Source organism: Corvus brachyrhynchos, unplaced genomic scaffold (genome assembly GCF_000691975.1).
Source record: "Corvus brachyrhynchos isolate BGI_N302 unplaced genomic scaffold, ASM69197v1 scaffold444, whole genome shotgun sequence".
Lineage (NCBI taxonomy): Eukaryota > Metazoa > Chordata > Aves > Passeriformes > Corvidae > Corvus > Corvus brachyrhynchos.
This window is the reverse complement of record NW_008237886.1, coordinates 1,355,963-1,380,622: the sequence shown is the minus strand read 5'-3', so window position 1 is coordinate 1,380,622 and position 24,660 is coordinate 1,355,963. Positions and strand designations below refer to the sequence as shown.

Genomic DNA, 24,660 nt, shown 5'->3' with positions numbered 1-24,660 from the left:
ATGCAACATGACTAAGAACTGAATCGCCCTGTTTCCAGAACTAAGGCAGGCTCCACATGCTAATTCTCTGCTAAGCCAAAGCATGGGGCTTTGATTTCCTAACCTCAGAATGTTATCTGGCTCTGGTGTAGGATTACCATTAGCTCTGTACATCTGTCTTTACAGTAGGGTCACTGTCACACCATATGTCACTTGGACAACCTTTATTCTTTCTAGATTTTTGTCTTTTTTAAAATCAGTGTTCATCTGGAAGAGCCTGGATTCCCTTGACTTTCAAAATCTGCTTTGCATTGCTAATGCATGAGGCTGTAGGCAAAGTCGCATTAGTAAGACAGAGAAAGACACAGAGAGAGACACTAAAAACCTGCTAAGACAAAATGTTTTCAGGTTGCTCTTCTCTTCAATACTAACAAAAAACCCCTCAACTGCCCAACATCAGAGAAGGTTTATTCAATTTCAATTTACCAAACAAATGACCTTTTTTTTTCTAAAATGGCTTCTGCATAAGTTCATTATCTTCAACAAATATTCCTGACTTGCAGCAGTGTAACAAGAGAGAGTCTGACCTAGAAAGAGTAGGTCAGGCTCCACATGGAAGCCATGACAGGGTGGCAAGTCACAGCTTCAGTACACACAAGGTATCCCAATCTTTTGATACAGGAGGAAAAAACTCCTGCAAAATTCATGGACAATTAATTCTCCCTCTCCCCCCTCTAGTACTGTAGTAAGAGAAAGGGTCATCAGTCTCCAGATTGTCACTCTCTCAGAGGAACAACAAAAGACAGAAATCAGGGGATCTGGAGGGAGAATTGAAATGGGTCTTTCAAGATCAGTGGCCAGCCTTCTGGGACATTATGAGGATTTTATACTTCTGTAGTACCTTTCATCCTGTCATAGGTTAGCAAGCATAGTCCCGGAAGGGATGTCCTTGCTAAGGGGTGCTTACTGCTTCCTCTGTGACCTGATAGAACCTATCAGCTGGCCAGTTTGAATATGGACAATTCTTTAAGCCACTTAAAATTGTGACCGCCTCTGTGATGCACACTTAAGAATAGACAAACTCCGGGCAGAGTTCCCCCACATCTCTCTCTTGTTTCCGGTGCTGGGACAGGTGACTGCGGGCCCCGTGCGGGACATAGGGGGAAAGAAGATGACCAAACCATAGGGAAGCCAGAAGGAAAGAGGAAAAAAACAGCCACAGCTTGCTTTAAAGGGCAAGGACAACAAGTCAAACCACATATATAAGAAGCAAATGGAAACACTCCACAGCCACTCAGAAACAAAAGCAAGACCTGGAGAATTGTATTGAAGCTGCAAGGGAGATCCAGGGCACGTTCCTGTTGTAGAAGAAGACAACGTGGCTGTTGCAGTGGTTGAGTCCACTGCAAGAATGACCAAGGAGCCACAGAGCCCCAAAACAGTGGAGGTCTGCTGGTGGGCAGGCTCAAAGGTCTAAGACCACCCCCCTTTACCCTTTTAAAGTCTATGTTCTAGTTAGTTCTCCTTTCCTTGATACCCCACTGGTTCCCGGGTCCCTTGTTCCACCCCTTGCCTTCCCCAGTGGTCACTGTCCTGTCACCCCATGTCCGTTCCACCCGCTGGCTGCCAAATGCCAGGTTCTGATGTTCTGCCCTCCCCTGGTGCCAATCTGGATAAAACCCCGGACCCCTCAGTGTTCTGTGTTCTTTGTCTCTGGATCCCTTCGAGCGGGGACCCCAATAAACCCCTTGGAACTCCATACAAAGGACCCCTCCCGCCTCTTTATCCCCGGCGACGCTGCAGGAGCTATCCAACTTGTGTGTGTGAGTGGCTGCGAGTATTTACCAACTCTGGTGTGTCAGAGTGTGTCCAAGTGTGTTTGCGCGGCATCCCCCAGAGCTGCTCCGACAGGGACGCAATCAGGATGGACTCTTTCCACGCCCCCACTCGCGCATCGCATCACAGGGCTTTTTCTACCAGTTTAAGAATGAGCAAGTCGCAGCAGAGTTCAGACTCAAGATGAGGACGCTGAAGAAAAGAGCCTGTCTCTCATTGAAAACCACAAAGGTTCCTTGCCTCACTTCTATGCCTCATCTTCCACTGCTTTTCCAATGAAAAAGTCCACCATGGAATGCAGACAAAAGAGCAGCATAAGCTACATCCCTGCCAGGGTATCCAGTGGATTAAAGGTGCTCCTGCACCCCCGACTCAAACTGGTCAGCTCAAAAGTGTCATTAGAGAGCTCATGCAAACAGTTTTCAAACAAATTCAGCTACACTCAGACACAAAGATACATCAAGTTTATAATCTGTTGTTGTTCCACTGAGAGTAAATCCTCACCTAAGCCTCAATTTTTAAAAATCAGTCTTAACAGCTCATCTTCCTGTGCCTTTTGTATTTCCCTATCCCCTTGAAGTCTGGGGCATCCGGGTATGACTGTGATCTTGCCCATGATGAGATGGTAAGATACAAATGACAGAGGAAGAGACTACAGGTTGACCTCATTGTCAGATAAAATCCATTATGTGTGATTAAAACTTAACAAAATGCAGTCACATTAAAAATTACTATCATGAAGTGCACCATGATTTACTGACTAAATGAATGAGAAATTTATCTGAATAAAATAGTCCTAGCCCTCCTGCATTGGCAACGCATGATAAATTGCTGATTGTGCAAAGATCATTGTTTGCTGTTGGATGACTTACACACATTGATTTTTCCTAACAACACTAATTATCATAATAGCACCTCCACATATATTACATAAAGTTTCCTCGTAGCAAGCAAAAATTATTTCAGGCCTTCAGGTCCCAAACTGCAAAGAATGAAGATGAAAGGAAGAATTTACAAGCTACCTCCTTGCGTTTTATTGTGCAGATCAAAGGTCCAACCCACTGGATCTTACTTAATCTTGAAGAGATGGGAACAACATTCAAGAAAATTCAGGCATTGTGCAATCACAGCTGTGATCACAGTGGGTTGTTTTTTGCACAGTAGTGATCTAATTTTGTGAGGCCAAAAAAAGTCTTTAAGAAAGAAGAATGCAATCCCAAAGAAAAAGAAAAAAAAACCCTTAGTTTCTCCAATTTCATTAAGATGCACAGGGGCAGACTGTGCAGTCCTTACATAAGTGCTCCCATTGAGGTTGTGTAGGTGAGAAATCTCTCACTAAGTTGAAAAGGCAAAGCAGGGTCTATTAATAGGAAAATAAAAGTGGTGGAATAGATAAGAAAAATGGAGGAGAGAGAGAGACACCACGTATTCTCAATTAACTGAAAATCAATCACAATGACCCATGTTATTTTCTTCGAGAAATCTGAGAGGTGATAAAAGACCACCTTAAAAGAAAAACAAACAACAATGCCCTGCCATTCAGTGTCCTCTCCAGTACCTGTTTTCAGACTTACCCATTAGGATTTTCCAAAAGTCCTTGCTTTTTACAGAGGAATGTGATGCTCAGGAGCATGAATAAACTACCCTATATACTGACATGAATGTTTTGGGTTTTTTGACCCAGTACATTGTATTATAGCAGAGAGCCTAGACAGAAGCAGAGCAAAGCAGACACATCAGCTGCCTTTGGGTGAAAGAGCCAAAGGTGCCAGAGTGCACCCAGGAGAGCTCCCAGTCTGTGCTGGCCACTCCACAGCTGCTGTCTGCTATAGGAAGCACAATGCTGGAAGTTCTGCTTAAGTTACAGCCCTGACATTTCCACTCTACTCTGACCTGTGCTGCCCAGAAGCCAAAGAGCGTGCACCCTCTCTGGCACAAGGCTTGCCAAGTAGTTGGGAAGCAGAGAAGGCAAGAAGGATGCTCCAGACAGGTGAGTGGATAATAAGGCGTAAGGGTTCTGTTGGCGTTTATTCAGCTTTCCCTGGCCAGCTGCAGTGGGAAACATCTTGCTGACAGCAATGCAGGATTGACATGCGTGGTATGAGCAGTGCAGCTTTTACTGAAAGGCAGAAGGGCTTAGGGGCCCTGTTCTTTTCACAGTCTGCTTTCTCCTGAAGGACTGCACTGGTACCCATGGTTTTCCCCCTCCCTGACCCCCAGTTATTGCCAAGCTGGGGCCTTTTCCACTGCTCCATTAGCACAAAAATCCCAGGTTTGCAGTGCATCTGACACGCTGTCCATCCCCAGCCAAAGCAGGCTTCGAGCAAGGGTGCCTGCTCGAAGGGTAAATGGACCCATGTCCCTTTCAGCAGGGCCCTTGGAAAACAGCCCACCCCTTATGTAACCTGGCTTTTTTATTTTGATAGCAGTTTTCACTCCTGTCTGCACCTTGGGAAGGACTGGGGATGTAATCCCTGTGCTGTTTGCAAACCAGGTACAGGAATGGGTAAGTGGAAAGGGAAATTTCCAGAGCAGCACAGCTGGTGACTTCTCTTGTGTCATGGTGAGAGATCTCTGACATCTCCCACTGACATCCAGAGCTTTACCTGCTTCAGACACAAAATTTTTGGTACATACAGTTTCCCCATTGTATTGTCTTTTACCTAGGGGATGTGAGCAGGTGCTTGGACAAACACAGAAATGATTCTCCTTGATCCTGGACTAGCAACCCCCATGTAGTCAGATGAATAAGGTGAATCCATCTTCAGAGTGACCGCATACACTAAATTTTACTGTACACCCATGGGCATTGTGTAGTTTGTGATACACATAGTAACTACTCCAGAAATGTCTTAAAAGGTTTTAAATATTTCTGTTCTATGCATGTGTCTGTGGGAACAATGAAGCTGTCTTCAAGTGATGGGACCAGTTTCACATGATATGAAGGGCTTAAAAGTCACTCTCCCAAAAAAATCACTTAAAATTGCTTTTCCATCTGTAAGTCTGCAAGGGTTTGTAACCCTAATTTACTGCATTCTCCTGCCATAGACAAATCCTCTAAGTGTGTATGTCCCTGGCAACTTAACAATAGAAAATTCCTACATTTTTAGTTTTGTTTTAGCCATTTGTGATAAGGGAAAACTACAAATAATCTTGATCCAGTGAAGCATTTCCATAGTTTGGAATACTAAAATTCTAGTTGAGATGGATTAGTGGTCAGACTGCAGGTGGGGAGGCCAAATTTCTCTCATGGATGTTGCTACTACATGAGTAAGACTATAGCTGAGATTCCCCAGTCCTTCATCTGTCCCATGACTGGTTAAAAAACCATTTAATATGGCAACAAGTATTTAATACTATTTCCATCTTCCAGAGGTATACAGACCACAGAAAGCCATGGTGTCAGCAGTAATTTCCTGTGAACTGTGGCAATACCAAAACAAGGTCCTGTGCTATTAAATGGGTAAGGAGGGGAAACAGAGAGCGAAAAGCTGGATGAGAGGAAACAGGAGGTACACTTGAGCAGGGAACTTAGAGGGAGAGAAAGAAAAATGGATCATGGAGTAGAGGGAGAGAGAAAAGGAGCAGACAAAAAATATAGGACAGATTAAAACCGAAAAACAAGAGGGAAAAAAAACCCCAAACCTCCCCAACCTGCTGAATTCAGAGGGAAAGAAGTACACACTGGAAAAATAATTCCCTGGAAAGTGCATGTTGAGCAGTCTCAGGAATCTTGCTTTCTCTAGGCAATATCATGTACAAAAATGAATTTAAAATTCAGATTCCTTTGAGAATGTTTACTCTTGAAGGAATATCATGTCACAAAAGGAGGAGTCATCTCAGGATGGACCTTACACACTCTCTAGGTAGACACTTTCAAATTATTTTTCTTTCTGTTTTTTAAAGACACTGACTTTTCTCTAGTTTCTCCAAACAACATAAGCAAACAAAAGGCATCTTATAGGTTTACCTGTTTTTCAAACCAGCAGATTTTAACCAGAAGTGAGGGACCTGGCAGAACAGATTCTACAGAAGGGTGCTAGCATGAGCAGCCAAAGACAAAGCTTCTGGAGTGAGTAATCGGCTTTAATGCTGCCCAAATGTGAAACAGAAGTGAAAAGGAGACAGAGGAAACACGTTTTGCCAAACTCGGGTTTGCTTTCTTATGAGATACTTGACCCTCTCTAGGCAGCTCTTCTATTAACAGTCGAGGAAGAGCTGCTAACAAGCTCCCACCGGGTGTAAATGAGGAAGCACCTGTTTGGAAGAAGATGTGTTGCCACAGAATGGGTGGTTTTGTCCCAATGTGTAAGATATGCTTGCAGGCTAATGCATACAAAATGTTCCTCTCACACATGAAAAAGGGGCTGAGTACAGGATGGGAGGACTTCAGAAAGCAACAACAGAGCAAAGTACATAGAGACCAACAGACCAGTTCCTCTTCTTATTAACAAATTTGGCTGTCTCAGACAACACTAAGCTGGTGAACATTAACATAAAGAGGGCAAGTTCCCCACTGCCCATGAGGAATGAAATCTTTGCTGAGAGAGCAGAAGCCACGTTCTTTAGCAAATTAGATGCATCAGCTGGGATTTGGCAGAACCTCCTGAGCACAGGACTCCAAACCTGCACTTAACCACTTACTGGGACAGCCTTTCAAGAAGTATTAAGTGTTCCTATTAAGGACACATACATGTTGCAGCATTAGGAAATCTTTCTGGAGGGAACACACATGCTGATAACATACTGCTTCTAGGTAGCATTAGGCTTGAATATTTAGAAATTATTTGGAAAGCACCAGAAATAGGATCCACATAGATAAAATGAAAGACAAAATAGGAATTCAGAAGTGAAAGGTACACATTGCTGCTGAGCTGGAACATTCTAGCCATCCAAAGAGCACAGAGTGATTATCAGAGAGCACTCCTTCACACAGACACAGGTTAGGTAGAAGCTGAGCTCAAAGCTTTGAATGGATGCTGACACTGCTCCTGGTATTGCTGCTCTGGGATCAGGTGGTCAAGCCCTCTGCTGAGGCACAACCAGGCTGTAAGTCACATTGCTTTAGAGAAGGGACAGAAAAGCTCCTGGTATTATATGTCCAAAAAGCCAAAAAGTTATACTAGCCACAAAGGAGTATCTAAACACAAGTTTATAAAGGGCTGTTGGGCTCCACATGTAACTCCACAAAACACAATGACATTTGCTCACAAGTTCGGAACACTCCTGAGCTACACTCATGAACTGCAGTAAACAAAGGTAAACAAAAATGAGCCCCTAAAAATGGGACTATTACTTTTCCTTTGAAAATACGAGACTTACTTGGTCCTAAGTTCCTAGCTAGAACATTAGTCAGTACTTACTGATGTCCTCCTCAAGCAAAAGACATGAGATGTATTCATGCTTCTGGGACAAACAGCCTCTTTCAGTGCCATCAAAATGTTCCTGGGGCAGGGGAGTGGAGGGAGGACGTTTAAGGAACACAGGGATTACAACAGAGAGGGGATTTTCTCTTTTTGGCAGTGCTTAGTCTCCCAGACTTCTCTCTGTGTCTTTCTTTCTCTTCTGCCATTTCTTGCACCTTACAGAGCAGCACAGGTAATTGTGGACATTCCAGTTGTGGCATTTCTGATTTTCAGTGCTCTTCACAATGCTACCCAAAATGAAGCTGTCACTGTGTGTAATCTTTAATTAGCTGCAACACCTCTGAGGTGGGCACTGCCTCTTCCGACATGTGGCTCTGATACCCTCCACAAAGCTCCATCACAGCAGAAATACCTAGATTTTCTTCCCTCACAATGTTGGTTTTTTTAACAGCTTGATCAGGTGTACAGGACTGCCTGAAGGAGAAGTTGGGAAAGGATTGCCATGTATTCCCCCATTTGCAAAGGAACCCGTTTCCCGATTACACTGGTAACTGGTGATTGGTACATGGGGAGAGGAACTCTGCAGTTTCCCCTGTTCCCTAGGCTAGCTCTCTGTGTGCACCAGCCCTTCTGGCCTGCCCCCCACAAAAACCAATGCCATTCCTAGCTAGCCTACTAACAGGAAAGAGGAGGTATTGCAGGAGACAGAAAAGGAGGATGTGTACAGTATGGGGAGTCAGCAAACAGTCCTGTGGGGGGAGGAGGACCCCATGCTGACTTTCATAATTTCCCCCCCCTTCCTCCTCCGAGGATGTCTCTTCTTCCATTTACCCAAGTATACAGCCATGGGCAGGGAAGGAGTCACCCACGTGTTTTAAAAAAAAAAAAAAAAAGGGAAAAGATTGAGGAAAAATAAAGATAACAACAGGATGGAGGTTGCTTTTAAGATAATCACAATCTAGTTCAAAAATTAGAGGATACCCTATATTCTTTACCCTTATCGATTGATTATTTGATAGTTTTCTTTGCTGCAAGCTCCTTGACACAGAGAAAACAGAGCAGAGGGAGAATGCAGGGGAAGAAAAGGAGGTCCATGGCAGAGCAGGCTGGGTGATCACGGTGGAGCTGAAACTGCATGAAACCTACTTAACTGAGTTAAGCAGCAAAGACAGTCCATCCTTCACACAGTAAAGAGAGCACAGGGGAGAATACTGCTTGTTCAAGAATAATTATTGCTGCAAGAATATTTCTATATGTACAATTAAACTCTTCTTGAAATACTACTGAAAAAATTAAATATCAAGTTTGCTTTTAATTAAATCTCAGCTTGTATATGCCCCTACTTTGGAGGGAGATGCAAAAAGAGATGGAAAAAGTTAATTTTTAATCCAGTCTCTTGTTCTCTTTACAAAGGGTGGGAAAGACAATGAGACTATGCTTAAACTGAAAAATAAACTCCCGGACTACCCAGAAGAGGCTTTCTTAGCAAAGGGATTTGCTAACAGTTTGTTTCCTGCAGAACAGGATAGTCAAAAGGCAATTTTAAATCTAATGTCGGCAGAGATACATGAAATGACACTGAGGCTTAGAAATGCCGCTGAGGGTGGAAATGGAGCCTGAAAGGAGGCAGTTTGTTTCATCTCTTATAATCAGTACAGAGAGCAGTAAGGGCCCAGATCTCAGTAATCTAAAGTTCATTGTTATATGATTGATGAAGGCTAAACATTTATTTATTTAATTATTTGTATTCAGATCTTTAGAAATTATAAGGACCCTCACCCACTCCCCTTTAAGTGGTTATTCTGTGGAAATAAGATAGGTCTGAATGTGTTCAGATCCAAAACAGTGCCAGAGAAAATGGGTGGACAACTGCAAAGCTTTTCCTTGGCCTTTCCAGCAAGGCCTGTTCTTTTCCAAAATGAGTTGCAAGACTTGCTTGACTCCCACTACCAGCAAGGGAAAGCCGACCACCAATCTCACTGGTTAGCCTGAGACCTGGAAGATTGGGCAGAGAAGGAAGAAGAGATCTTCCCTGCCCCTCTGAAAAAGAGATGAAGTAGAGAGACCTTCTTGGCCCTGGATCTGTACTGTTAAATCTGGCCAGGAGCTGCTGCTGATTTTATCACTGCTGCAAACTACAAGGTCCAGTAAATCCACTGCACTCACAGCCTTCTTGTTGGTGGCAGATGAAGGAATTTTGGTACACGTTGAGCAATTACTTCACCTGTGTATTCAGTATGGACTGTAACTTGGAAACAATGTAATTTCCTTTTTTTGACGTGTATTTTCAAAAAGGACTATGTGACACCTTAGAAATACAAGTACAACCAAAGGGAAGCTTCCAAGAAAGAGGTCTGGAGTTGCACCAGAACCTTGATGGTACAGTTGGGTAAAAGAACAGGTTGGATTGGAATGGGGGTAAGGGAAATCCCCAGTATTACATTATCTTATAATGCCACTGTAAGATTCATAATTTCACATGTTTTCCCTTCACTTTCATATTCTAAAGCCAAAAGGGGAAGGGAGAATCACAGCTTTACTCTAAAAAGCAAACTCCTGTCCCAGATGGATACAGAACAGCTGGAAGTCAAGAATCCTAGGAGTTCAGAAAACAGGAAGATAACTACTACCTTATCCCCAATATGTATTAATTTTATGAGCTCATGATCTTAAAGCAATTTTAGAATTTCTGAATATTTCCAACCAGCAGTGTTATGAGGCATGAGTTGACTGTTTTTTAGACATTCAGACTTCTATATTTATGAATTTAAACACAGGAATATACATTCCTGTAAAATTAAGGTCTGATTAATATTTTTGAGATGTTGAGAAGCAAATTGGCAAGCTCAGAAATTGTGGAAGGGAAATGAATAAATATAGGGGCAAGAAGTATTCTAAATGTCTACAATCCAAGAAAAGGTAAAGCTAAGGATATATGGACTTACAAAATTTACACAGGGACAAATCTAAAACTTAAATATTATCTAAGTGCAAGCTAGGATTCAATCTGCATCATGGTTTGGTCATGCAAGATCCCAGACTGGAGAAAAAGGTATCTGAACAAGTCAAACCAAAATGCTCAGACAAGTGCTCTGCAAGCTCTGGCAACCAGTAGTGAGGCACTAAAGGCTAAATAGACAAAGTACTCTCAAGGATGGGAAACTTACTCTTTGTCTTTGGAATGAGTCTTCTCTCAAAATAAAAATGGAAAATAACAAAATCTAACTCATGAGCTGAACTCACTATCTGTGTGAAAACAGGACAGGTGCTGGTTTGCAATAAACAATGAGCATGAAGAGTTACAAAGGCCCGGGGACAATAAGAAGTTGGTTATGGCTGCTATTGCTGAAAGCAGGTGGAACAGGTCATGGGACTGGAAAGCTAAAATGAATGATGCTAACTTGCGCTTTCAGGAAAAAATGGCACAAAAAGCCCCCAAGGAAAGGGTAGCCCTCTATGTAAAAATATGCTGCTACTGGCTATAGACATTTCAAAACCACAGTGCTTCACAACTGCAATTGTAGTGCATAAAACTGAAGGAGAGTTGATTGGCACACATCGAATCATTAAACTATTGGACCTTGCTAACTAACAGGACAAACTGCATTTTACATAGCAATCTAGGTCATGTAGAAAGGAAAAGTCTAAAAAAAAAGTATAGGGGACATTTAATATACACTTTGTGCAGTCAGTAATACAAATTATCTGCATCTAAAAATAACGTAGGACATTTTCTTTACAGATGTGAATAATACACACTGTAAGTCTTCAAGAAACTAGATAAGAAGAAAATAACTCAACAATGTATTTTTATAAATCTTAAACAAATGGAGAAGTTTCTAGGAATCAAAGATTTACCACTACAACTGTGTTTTTTAAAGTGGAAAAGACCAGACACACTCTCTAGCAAGACAATGGAACAACTGGTTTCAGCTCTCTACCAGCAATGACTTGGAGGATTTAACAGTGAATACTGGTCAGCATGGTTTCAGGACAGTAGGTTTCACCAAATAATTTAATAGAATCATAGGGTTATTTAGGCTGGAAAAGACCTCTAACATCACCGAGTTCAGCCTTTAACCCAACACTGCCAAGTTCACCACTAAACCACAGCCCTAAGGGCCACATGTGCATGTCTCTTAAATACCCCCAGGGATGGTGAATCAATCACTTTCCTGAGCAGTCTGTTCCCATTTCCTTACAATAGGATGAGTGGTTTAGTTGGGGCATGGGAGCAATGTTCTTATACTTTGATTTTGCAAGGTTTAGGCTGGGGAAAAAAATTTGAAGAAAAACACTGCCATATGAAATGAACAAAGTTTGTATTACATTAATAAGTACACACCCACAGGTCACAAAATGAGGAAACACCAACAAAATTGGGTTTTAGGATTATGCCATGGAGATCTTAGCCAAATGCTATCCAATATTTGTTTCTAGTGATTTATGCTAACATGGCCTCCTTCCCAACACAATGGACAGATGACAGCAGGCATGGTAAGAAGGCTAGGCTATGTTCACAAATTGCCTGGTAAAATGGTCAGAATCCATCCAAGCAAATTTTGTTAACCCACCTGTCCTTAAAAGTCTACCAGAGACTGATTTCTAGGGAGCACATTTGGACTTTTGTAAAAGGCAGGCGCTGCATCTAAACTCTAAGTCAAAGCTTTTGCGGAAAGCAGTGTCTACAAGTCAAATATAACATAGACATATTCATTCATGTAGGCATTCACTACAGCTCTATAGGCAGCTCAGCAAATGATCCTCACTGTCTCCTTATTTCCATTCCAGCCTGTCTCTCCTAAAATCTGGTAAGACAGTTGTGTCTCTGTCACACTTTCATGGAGTGAATACAAATCTGTCTTTCGTCTTTACTTTCAGGCAGGCTTTTAAAAAAGGCCAAATTCCAGAACAGGAACAATCTCTTTTTCCCACTGTCCCAAAGATAACCTTCAAAAAAGTGCAAAATCTCTTTTACAATTCCGGAGAGAAACACACCTTTTCACTTCTAAAGGACAACAATGATTATGTTTTGGAAATGTTCTCAGACACAGGTCTCTCCCTTTATCTTTGGCATGCAAAACCAGACTGAGCCGATGATACCTCTTGAATGTGTAAGATTAAAACAAAGGACAGATAATTAAATGTGAAGATATGCTTGCAGGATGGTGTCATTTTTCTCCTTCATTCACATCCGTACAATTTTAACAATATAAGCAGTGGTTTCAATAGGCAATAATTGTGGCATCCTCACAGTCCCATGCAGGCAAAGAGCTGCAGTCTAGTTTTATTTTTCTTACACCCATGGAGAATTCTGTTTTGTTTTGACCTCTCATTACTTGCCCTCACACACTTGGCTCCAAACATCAAATTCTGCCTCAGCCCTCCAACTTTTTTTCCATTGGGCTGCTTTTTTCTCTTACCATTATGCATTTGTATTGAACAGCTGGAACCAAGAAAGGGCATAATTAATTATTCTTAAATTTCCCAAAGAAAACGTTTTTATTTTTCTCAGTTTGAAATTACTTTTTGGTTTGAGGAAAAAGAGAAAAAAGTGCCTCCCATAAAACCTTGCATACATCTCAAAAACTTAATGGAACATTTTAGGTAAAACAACAGTGTAATTTTTGAAAAGGAGGTGGGTTCAGGCTTTCTTCCTTTCATTTCTAAAATCGTATAAAAAGTCTAAACAAAGTCACTTCTGCATCTTGGTGTGGAACTGATTTCTTTTATTATCACTTGAGAGCCAGAAGAGAAGAGGACCTCTACCCCTCAAATACCTATTAAGTTAGCATCCCTGTGAAAATCTACTTGCTGGATTAGCCTATAAACTCCACCTAAGCAAAAATGGAAGAACCACCCAGAAGAAGCAAGAGCAAAAAAGGGCAACACCTGTGACAATTGGGTTTAGGGCAGATCAGGGTACATGGAGCAAGGTAAAGAGCAGGGAATTCTAAGTACGAGTTGGACCAAGTAGAGAACAGTCAGGCATGAGGGAATATTAGTAGGACAGAGTCTTGATAAGGTAGACGAGTCAGGAACGACCATGAGTTTTGCTGGATATAGATGGGTCAGGGTCTGCCTATGGTTTTAACACTCAGTTCCAGAAAAAAATCCCATTAAAATTACCTTCAGGCCACCCCTGGAAAAATCCCTGCCTCAAAAATCCAAACCAGTATCTGCTTCATGCAAAAACACCCCATCCAATGCCCCTTTGAAGAGAAACAAGGTATAGAATAAGATACAGGACTTAATGGTTCAGGGCACATGGGTTGTTCAGCAACAGTGTGTAGAGGGCTACAACTGTAGTGCCAGTACCAGTCCTGGATCTCCACAGAAAAGCAAAGGACTAACACATCTGACAGGAAGAGTCTCAATACCCACAGTGCAGAGAGCCTTTAGAGAAATCCTACTTCTGCTGGATACTAGTTCTGCTAGCTAGGTTGCTAATTTAGCACTCCACCTGTCCAACCACTCATGCACATATTGAACAGAAAGGCTTCCTCTCTTTACAAGAGTAGGCAGTGATGCTCAGCATGCCCAGGACACAAGCCCAAAGCCTACTCTTGTAAAGAGAGGAAGCCTTTCTGATGATGTCTAAATCAGCTTTTGGTTCTCAAATATGCCCTTGTAAGAGTAACTTGACAGAAGTATATGGTCACTGCTAACTAGATGCAATAGGTAGATTCTTTTTCCTCTTAAATACAATTTGTTAAATCACTGTGATTATTTAACACAAACATACACTTTTACAAATCTCCATCAAACCCCAAAACTATAGTTTATAGTAGAAACTATAAACTGACAGAAAGATACATTCACTTTACATTCAGAAATGTATTTCAAACTGAAGAGTGCAATATTCTTGTTTTTCATCTGTGACCACATAGTAAGCAGATAATCTGCATCAGTCTGGGTTTAACTTAACAATATCAACATTTTACCACTTTTGCAAAAACAGTAAGTTCCATCAAGCGCATCTCACAATAATAAGCTTTCTAATTTTCCACAGGAAAATGCTTTTCAGGGAAGCAGGAGAGAAAGAAGGAAGAAATTACAGTTAGAAACTTATTGTTTCAACCTTTCTCACAAAAAAATCCCTTCAGTGTAGGCAAGTGGGTTCCACAAGTAGTAAAGGGGCCTTTTGACATCTACACCAAAGCAAGAACTCCCTCATCCTGGATGGATCAATAAATGTGAATTGCACATAAAATATAACAAAGTATGGCTCTGCCTTAAGTTTCTTCTTTGTATGCCACAGAAATGACTTAATATCTGGACTTGTTTATGGAAGAATGTCTAGTTGTATCCAAATATCTAGTTTTTCCTATATTAAAAAAAAAAGAGGAACTGAGTGAGATTAGATATATGAAACCTTGACTACACATTCATATTGGGGAATTGCAGAGAGATACTAACATGAATTTCTTGACTCATGAAATAGAGAAGGTGGCATTAACTCTTTCACACAGGCAGTTCATCCTCTCAACTGTTTGATGGGTCTTTGAGTTCAACAGATTTGACAAGAGCAAAAGAAAGAAACAATAAAGCATTAGACAGCATGACCAAGCATCCTCTGCCTCTCAGTTACAAACCAACAAATCTGTAGCTCCAATTACAGTCTGAGTTCCATGTCATTATTGCAGTAGTTCTCTAGATAAGCCTTCCCAAAGAGAAGAGGCTTTAGATCACCTGTGTCTAATGCAATAGGCAAGCAGAATTAATGTAAAAATAAAAAGCTTTGAGCTGTCACCATACATCCTGAACCAAAACCAGGAGGCAGATGAACATTTCTTTTTGTTTTGCAATTAATTTTAAATAACATGTGATGTCCTCTGACCTGGTAAAGCTCCTACTCCTCCTTATTGGTTGATCCCCAAACTCCACAAGTTGAAGGAATGACAAATTTTGCTGTATTTCTACATGCATTACAGTGTGAGTCACAGTTAAACCATGCTCAGAATTAAGTATTCCTTGTAGGTGGTGTGGAAACAGCTAATTTGGTGAAAAGCTGTTATGCTAAAATGATCAACTAACAATTCTATTCGTGTATTATACACTATTAGTGTATATCAGACTTCTTGACATGTTTTGGTGGCATGTAACTTCTGTGAAGGTATCGCCTACTTTGGGAATTGATTATTAACTTTAATCCATTTTTAAACTCTACCTACTTTGGTAATTGATTACTAACTTTAATAATTTTTAAACTCTCAAAACAACATTTAGAAAATTTGTTCTTGAACCTTTCCATCACACCAGTGGCCAGATCTTTACAGGAGCTGCACAATTAAGAATACCCTGCTGACCCAGGAGGCGACAGGGCATTGATGTAACCACTATTCAAACTGGTTATTAACTCATTACAAAGCATTCCCCAAGTCTGGCAACTGCTGCACCGTAGCTTAGCGTGGAATACACGTGAGGCAGTGATGCCAAAGCATTGAAGCCAAATGGCTTTAGCCTCTTGCTGAAAGACAAAACACTTTGGGTTGCTAAAGACTGCTTGAAAGTCCCAGAATAAACCATCTCATCTCATCATCATGGTCCAAGCACCACTAAAAGCATTCTGTTGTTCTTACTCTTTCCAGTCAAAACCAAAGGCACCCAAAATGTTCATCCTTTGTTCCCAGAGCCAAAATGCCAAAAATGCTGTTTAAAGCTGGCTTGATCTCTACCCCAAGAAGAAAGGACCAACCACTCCATCTTTTTGTTACAATGCTAACTGCACTGTGGGAAACTAAGCCATGCAGTGGTTTGGGATCCACAACCATCAAGTCTTGCATTATGAAAAAAAAAGGAAACAAACCCTCCAAGGAGAAGTGATTTCTGACCCAAAATTTCCCAGAGTGGCCCTACACACTCATCAGAGGAAGCACAGGAAAGAGCAGTGAATTAACAACAGGTCTAAAGTATAATGCAACGTAATTTCAGTTGTTTCTTAAAATGATCATGCTCCAATACCATGTGAAAAATCCAAGAAGCATCTGCAATGATATTCCATGCTTTCCAGGAGAAAGAGGAGGTGAGTGAAGGAGACTGGACAAAGAGGTACTAAGCCTTTGTATTGGCCTCTCGTTGTCGTGCACTCACACTTACCTGACCAAGGGCAGGGAGTGTTGTATATGCCATGGGCTGATTTATCATTCCTTTCTGCTTCATGATGAGCATGCGTTTTTGCTCCTCGCTCAGGTGTGCCATCTGAGCTGGCATCTGTGGCTGCTGGGATTGCTGCTGCTGGATGTATGGCATCATGGGGTTCTTCCCAGGATTTGCCATTGGTGAGGTCATCCTCTGACTCAGTTCAGTATTGAAATGGGTCAGAGGTTTGGTGTTGCCATAAGAAAGCATATTGGGCTGTTTGCTCAAGGAGTTTGTGACCAAGTTATTTGGCTGCTGACTGATCATGTTCATGTGATTTTGAGGGAGGTAGTTATTAATTGTGGTCTTCTGGGGATTGTTTGCCATAGGAGGCACTACTGGGTTTTGGTTGCTAAAGGCTTGAGAGTACATCATTGGACTATTTGGTTTGTCTGCACTGAAGGGTCCTCCGTAGGGGCTAGATGGAGGCCCCACCGGTGACCAGCTTGAGGGCTGATTTGGATGCTGTTGCTGCTTCTGCTGCATGAGCTTGGCTCTTTGCTGCTGCTGGGCTGCCATCTGCTTGAGCTGCTCAGCTGGGGACAGGTCAGCGCTCGGCAGGGACACTGGCCCAGGCCCCGATCCTGCAACAGCAGATGCTGGGTTCATCAGGAAGCCATTTCCAGAGCGTGCCTGCATCTGTCCGGGAGTGTGGGCCTGGCTGGGAGTCTGAGGGGACTGGGCAATACAGTTTGCTGGTGATCCAGCACGGACTGGGGCCGGTGGTGCGCTGGATGCAGAAGCAATGCTGGAGGCTGTGGAGATGTTGGAAAATGGAGGACCAGAAGAAGATGGTCTGACCTGGGGAGACCCTAATGGGACATGAGCAAATGGAGAATGGGATGGATCGCTTTTTACGCTTGCACTCTCCTGGGTCTCTGTGGCAGGCCTGGGAAATTCGGGCTCCTTCTTCTCTTCAAAGTCTTCATTGAACAAATCCTGTATATCATCTTCTGGGACAGTGTTCGCCAGCTCATCTATGAGCTCCTGCCACTCCTGATCATTTAGGTTAATGTCTGAGAAGAGCTTGTTCTGATTTGAAAGAGATGTTTCAGAAGTGTCTATGCAGCTGGAGTCATCCAAAGGCTCTTGCTTTAGTTCCTTGTTCTGCAGGATGTTAAAACTATCATCCAGCTCATTGCAGCCATTAACAGGGAGCTTTATCTCGGAAAGCCCACCATTTTCACCCAAGCCTTCTAGACCACTCCTGTGACTTCCACTGTTCTGCAGGGGCAGAGAAGCTTTCATGTCAAGCTGGTGAAGAGGAGAAACAGCAGGCAAAGGCAAATTAATGGGCAAGCTGTTGATTGCCTCAATGCTTGACACATCCTTTCGTGTCCGCTTGCTGGTCGGAGAAAAGTTCCCATCACAAACTCCGTTCTGCTGTTCTCCATTGAGAGGTGAACGTGTGCCTTCCAACTTCCTTTTGACTGTCTCTTGAAGCTTAAAGAAAATAAGAGGAAAGAAAAAATTAACCATTTGCAGATGCAAAAAAAGTGCTCATGGGCACTGTGACAAGATACTCCTCATCAAGCCAGTGACAGTAAGTTTTAAAACTGATTAGGAAGTTCCTCTGATTTCATTCTTATGCTTGATCAATTTGAAAACACAGTATAAAAAAACTCAAACAACCAAACACCTCCCCCTGCCCCAAACCAAACCTTCCCTTGACTAGGAAAGCAGAACCGTAAAATAAGTCTGTGCTTTCCAAGCCAAGTCTGTGCTAACTTCCAAGAAATTTAGGGAGCAAGTTGACTAATTCAGCTTGTTAGTGCCTAATACAGGGATGAGATTTAAGCAGTGTGCCTAACACAGTGAGGACTCTTAAATTGGAACAAAAAAAGAAAAAAGGAATCACTAAAATTTACTTTTCCCTCTGAAATTCTTTTTGTTGGAAGTTTCTAGAAGCTTCTTTAAATATAACTGCAATACAATTGATTGACTACTTATATTGAAATGTGTTGTTGACAAAAAACATTTTTAATATAGTTTCATTTGATTAGCCCTCTGTTCTTGGCTAACATATTGAGAATCACTTTTAAGGGAGGAAAAAATATATCCACCCTAGAAAATAGAAGGCACTTTGCATAACATTAACTCAATCAAATAATGAAAAAAAAAGGAAATCAGCTGTGTGCTAGGAGCTAACATAAAATGTAAATAGCTAACAGAAATAATAGCAAGATAAGTCTCAAGAAAAGCAAATAAATTGGAATATAAGAATTTTATAAAATATAATGTGTTAACATCAGCTTTAAGTCAGGTTAAAGAAGCATAGCAAAGAACTGTAACAAGGTACAGTCCTCCCCACTCACACCCAAGTTGAGTCCTTCACTTACGTACCAGGCTAAAAAAAGCATCTCTCTTCAGCTAAGGCAAAAAACAATAGTGGGGAGGAGAGGAAGCAAAGAGGTCACAGCTCTAGCAAATGCCTTCAGGACACACTTGCATCCTTGATACTAGAACAATAGAAGACAAAATACTGAAAGATTTTATCAATTTTTAAAGTATTCTTACTGGTAGGAAAGTCCCAGATACGAAGCTCCCACCCCTTCCCTAACCTAGAGGTCCTCAACCTTCTTTCTTTTCACAATCCAGATCCCATTTATTTCTCCCATCCCAGAGGACTGGTTCCCCTTTCATCCCATGTATAAGACAGGCAAGCAAATCCATATCTTGCTCAGGATTTGGAGGGAGTGGTTCTGGGAAGGCTGTGCCCTCCTCCTGCCCCTCAGGCCAGCGTGGCCTGTTTCAGCACACAATGCAGAGGGATGTGGCTGGCACAGGCTTTGCTCCAGCCACAGCTGAGCATGCATGGGACACCAAGCTACTGGTGAGGCTGCTCTTCTGCAGAGAACCAAGCAGAAAGGCAAGGCTGTGGGTCTAAGCAGACCATCAATTCTTTGATTTGCACTGGAGCAGAACAGTTTTTTAATGTAGGAAATCAATTAACATGTGAATAAGAGTCGCCAGTGGGTCACTGTTGGCATAAGTGACTGAGACTTTGCTGCCTGTTCTGCCTTGCACAAAGCCAGCATGTGCCAAGCTCCCACAGGCAGAAATTCCTCCACTTCTTGGCTTCTGTGGTGCCACACAGACCAGCCGAGTGGTGACCACAGCCTCTGCCACATGGCTGATCTCTTCCTCTGGTGTCTGCTCTTAAAACTCTGAATTTGGAGAGTTGTGGATGTTGATCTTGGAGATGAGAAAGTCCTGGGCAGATCTTTATAGCACCTTCCAATTCCCAAAGGGCACACAAGAAAGCTGGAGAAGGACTATCTCCAAGTGATAGGATAAGGGGGAATGGCTTCAAACTGATAGAGTGTGGGTTTAGATATTAGGAAGAAATTCTTCCCTGTGAGGATGGTGAGGCACTGGCACAGGTTGCTTAGAGAAGCTGTGGATGTCCCGTCCCTGGAAGTGTTCAAGGCCAGCCTGGATGAGGCTCTGAGCAACCTGGTCTAGTGGAGGGTCCCCCCGCCTATGGCAAGGAGGTCACCAAGCTACTGGTGAGGCTGCTCTTCTGCAGAGAACCAAGCAGAAAGGCAAGGCTGTGGGTCTAAGCAGACCATCAATTCTTTGATTTGCACTGGAGCAGAACAGTTTTTTAATGTAGGAAATCAATTAACATGTGAATAAGAGTCGCCAGTGGGTCACTGTTGGCATAAGTGACTGAGACTTTGCTGCCTGTTCTGCCTTGCACAAAGCCAGCATGTGCCAAGCTCCCACAGGCAGAAATTCCTCCACTTCTTGGCTTCTGTGGTGCCACACAGACCAGCCGAGTGGTGACCACAGCCTCTGCCACATGGCTGATCTCTTCCTCTGGTGTCTGCTCTTAAAACTCTGAATTTGGAGAGTTGTGGATGTTGATCTTGGAGATGAGAAAGTCCTGGGCAGATCTTTATAGCACCTTCCAATTCCCAAAGGGCACACAAGAAAGCTGGAGAAGGACTATCTCCAAGTGATAGGATAAGGGGGAATGGCTTCAAACTGATAGAGTGTGGGTTTAGATATTAGGAAGAAATTCTTCCCTGTGAGGATGGTGAGGCACTGGCACAGGTTGCTTAGAGAAGCTGTGGATGTCCCGTCCCTGGAAGTGTTCAAGGCCAGCCTGGATGAGGCTCTGAGCAACCTGGTCTAGTGGAAGGGGTCCCCGCCTATGGCAAGGAGGTTGGAATTAGATGATTTTTAAGGTCCCTTCCAACTTAGACCATTCTGTGCATTTATGCCTGTGCAGCACTGCCTCTGTGCACCCTGAGACTCTCCCCTCCCCAGTTTCTGGAGATGAGGGAACAGCCCAGCCAGTGGTTTGCATACGAAGTTCCTCTCCCTGTGTTGCAGGCTGTGATGAGGAACCAGCCTGCAGCAATGTGGAGGTCAGGAAGGCTGTGAGCATATTTTGGGCCTCCCTATCAAGTCCCTGTCACTGTGTTACCACTCCTCTCCCACCTGCAGCAGCTCTTGTCCCCATGAGCTCTGCAGATGCAGGTGGGAATGCACACTGTGCCACTCTCTCTGGATTAATGCCTGGCATAGACAGGTTTATCAGCCATAGTCTGCAGGAACCCACTAGGCTGCAGAGCGCAGAGCCCTGCAGGAAAGGACCACCTTCTCAGCTCTGTGCCACAGCAGCAGAGCTCTGGGTGCTTGCCCAGAGGTGGTAATTGCCTCAATCTGTGCCAGTTAGCAGCCATGTGGAAAGGAAGTCAACACCCAAGACTAGTGTGAAGGATCAAAATCAGATCCCACAAGGGGACTTATGGTATAGGTCTCACCTCTGCTCCCTCCCTACCCTAAAAACCCATGTTAAGCTGAACACCAGTGTGTGTGACATTACAGCTCTCTGCTGCTTTTTGAGTTGTGTATCTGCCGTGCTGCAGAATCCTACAGTTGAGTTTGTTCCACTGATCTTTGTATAACCCTGGATCAGACCCTGGAGACAGGAAAGGATGGTACAGATGCGGTAATGGCACAGCAGCACAGCTCCAGGGCAAGAAAAGAAAAAGCATGAGCTGGCCTCAAGTGCAGGTGGTCAGTTGATATAATGGGTTAAAATAGCATATTTAAATATTGCGCTAATGGGCCACTCACACAATTTACAGCTGAAATCACCCATTTCAACTCCTAAGCCATCTCACTACAGAGTCACTATTGCCACATCAGAAAAACATTCACCAAACAGCAAGTGACTCAAGACCAAACTCAATGGGCATACACAGGCAAAAACAGGATTTGAAGAAATGTTCAAAATGTGTCGTGGCCCTTTACCCCAAGTTCATATTGACCAAATGCTGGGTTAAAGTAAGAACGGGACCTGGTGGCAGGCTTCTCATCATGAAGTAAAGTTCCTATAAGGAAAAGATGGGAAAAAAGTTGTCTTAAGGCAGGGAGTAGTCAGAGTAATTATCTCCTGAGGAATACAAGCAAACTGACTCCATACATTTTGCAAGTTTGAATGAATCCTTGACAAAATACTGGTAAGAGTGATATGCTTTCACATGGTTTCACGCTTTCAGGTTTATTTTATCCTGAATCTATCACCTTATTTGTATATGAATGTTCACCAAAAGAATCTATCTAGTCTGGCAAATAACCAGCCCTAAAAATATCAGTTCCTAAAGTTTCATCATGTGCTGGAACTTGGATGTCCCCCTCTACAAATATACAGTGACTTTAGTGAACGTAAAAGCAGGCCCAGTATATAAATATTAATAAACATGTTTATTATGCATTACAACAAAAAGCAGCTTGACATGGAAACTATTTTCTATCAAATATGAAGCTTACAGAAGTTGTGCCTTGTTGCAAAAAGAAATTAAACCTCTTCTAAGTTTGTACCTCCACATTGTTCTCCTTCAGAGACTTTAGGACTTGGTAGGTTAACAGGCACTAATCTTTTTATTTTCTTTTTTTGCTCATTGAAAAACTGTAGGTAGACAAAAACTTAACATGAAAGGTTTGTTTGAAGGCAACATGCTGGGTACAACCTTTGCAGGTGGGGAAGCACCTTGATTCCAGCATTTTGGAGGAGTTGGGAGCCATAACAATAGATGTATCTTCTTTTTCTGAGGTACAACACAGAAATACCCTTTTCAAATGATTTCAATGAAAACTTTCCTTTTCATATCTTGATTTCATTCCCAATCACCACGTTAACTCTTGGATGGTTTGGATATCCTACACTGAGCATATACTGGCAAACAGTTTACCACCACCAGGATTCCACAGTGTCTTAGACTAAAACCTCAGCACTTCCCTCTATAAACACAATCCCTGAAGTAAAATAGTATCTCTTAAAGTACCCTCCTTCTCCTTCCTAGTACAAATACACAGTTTGTGCATGTTTTACAGCATGCATCACGAAGATATTAGCAGGAGCTGAGAGATTGATGTCTAGGAACAGAAGGCTGTTGCCACATAAAAAAAAAGGAAAATGTTAAAATCAAAGGAAAATATTAAAACAAAACAACCCCCTTGCCAGCTTCATAAGCCTTTAGCTTTAATCACACAAAATATTTGGCTGATGAATCTTCATTTCACAGCGGTTTTCTACCCCAAAGCAAAAGAGGGTGAAGCAGGACTCTCGATTCTTTATATGCCTTTGGAGAAACTCCAGTTGCAGAGTGAGAAAAGGTCAAATTTGGCACGTTGACTTTTTAAATCACTTTCAGTTGGAGGAGAGGCAGGGGGACAGAAGCTGTGCACGCAAATGCACACTGACCCGAACAGTCTAATCCAACCCATCCTGAAATCCTCGGCAGAGCTTCTTGGACATGCCGTGACAGACCCAATAGATAAACAAGACTGTGTGGAGGCTGTTGGCAGGGCTTTCATCTGTGAGGAGAAGCTGCTCCGCTTCATCTCACCAGCAGCAATTCATTTTTCAAAAGAAATGAGACAGAGGTACTGTTGTTATAGCAACAGCCGAGCCACTCACTAGCCCATCCTCCACTGTGGAGCTGCCTTTGGTGGGTGGCTGTTCCAGTCGTCCATGGGGAGTGACTAGGGCTGTGGCAGCAGAATAGTCGTTTCATTGCTTCTTAAAAAAACCCCAACACAAAAACCAGGGGGAGGTGGGGAAGCAGAGAGGCTAAATTCTCTCTATGCCAATAGAAGTTGGACATGATTCACAGGGTCTAACACAGGTCCACCTCTCCTCTGTGAGCCCCCAGATGAGGCTGATATCACTTTTACAGATGTTTTTGTGTACCAGCTACATGTAGCCACTGACTTTCCCTAGGGCAGCTCCAGCCACTTCAATACAAGGGCAACAACTCTGAGAGGTCTGGTCCACTTGGCTCCCCAGCTCTGCTGGAACATGCCCTGCTCTGGAGCTATCTTTGCTCCCTGTGGAAAAGCAGAGAAACTAGCCAATGCCGAAATTCTTCCACAGAGAATATGCATGTGTAGAAAAAACAAGAATTATCATCTTCTCCACATGCTCTTCTGTGACTCTTTCTGTTAAAAATTGTTCTTTTCAGTTCTTCATGTTGCATGAGTCTGGCCCACCAGTCATCATGACCTTCAGTTCCTTTCCATGAAATGAATTCAAGTCTTGGCCCTTCCTCCAGGGTTTCTACTCTCCCTTCCATCAGTGTGTCTGTTCCTGAGTTTGCCCCACCTTTCTTCTCCCTTTTTCTGCTAGAGCTTCTCCAGAAAGATCTTGATACTTTTTACCTCCAACAGGGAGTACTTACCATGAGCTCTGCCAAACACCACCCCAATTCAGCAGCCTCCAGCCTGCAACCTGATGACTGAGTCAAGTTTGCTACTTAACTTGTGCTGCACACAAATCCTATCAACAATTTAGGAAGTGTCCCAGGGGTGGCCGTGAAGTGACACTAAGCAAGTGGATTTGACAAGACAGCATCTGAGATCAGTAAGGAATAATCAGCATTGCCATTTGCATGCCAGCAATTCAGCTTCAGCGTTTGAAAAGACTTTTTGCACTCACCTCCTTGCTGTATCACCTCTGACACTGCCATTCTAAAGTCAGTGTTGCCAGAGTGCCACTGCCTGAGGTACAGCCACATCTTGTCACCAGTGTTTTAAGTCCACCAGCTCCATAGTGGCCTCCCAATGACACCTGCTCCAGTGTCCTGCAGAGGTGGTGGGGATCACAGGACCTGTTTCAAAAACCCGTTGGAACTGACCTCAGACAAGCAGCCAAGCAAAGTGGAGGCGAGTTACATATCACCACTTCCCACAAATGAAAGTATTTCATGCATCCAATCACTCCCCTACTATTTGAATTTCCTCATGCTGCTGAAAGCATGGCACTGATGCCTGCTAACTCGCAGGATGAAGCCTGATGTAGCAAATTGATTTTGGAGCACAA

General features: G+C 42.8%; 1 protein-coding gene across 1 annotated transcript in view; it reads right to left on the bottom strand.

Moving 5' to 3' along the window:
- Positions 1-24,355, bottom strand: part of MAML3 (mastermind like transcriptional coactivator 3) — an 89,865-nt gene extending 65,510 nt beyond the window's left edge. The window contains exons 1-3 of the mRNA XM_017732643.1: positions 24,277-24,355; positions 21,591-21,670; positions 16,281-17,765 (exon numbers count right to left, since the gene is read on the bottom strand). Coding sequence (XP_017588132.1) covers positions 16,281-17,765; positions 21,591-21,670; positions 24,277-24,355 — 1,644 coding nt within the window. The remainder of the gene's footprint in view (positions 1-16,280; positions 17,766-21,590; positions 21,671-24,276) is intronic.
- Positions 24,356-24,660: the final 305 nt, after the last annotated feature.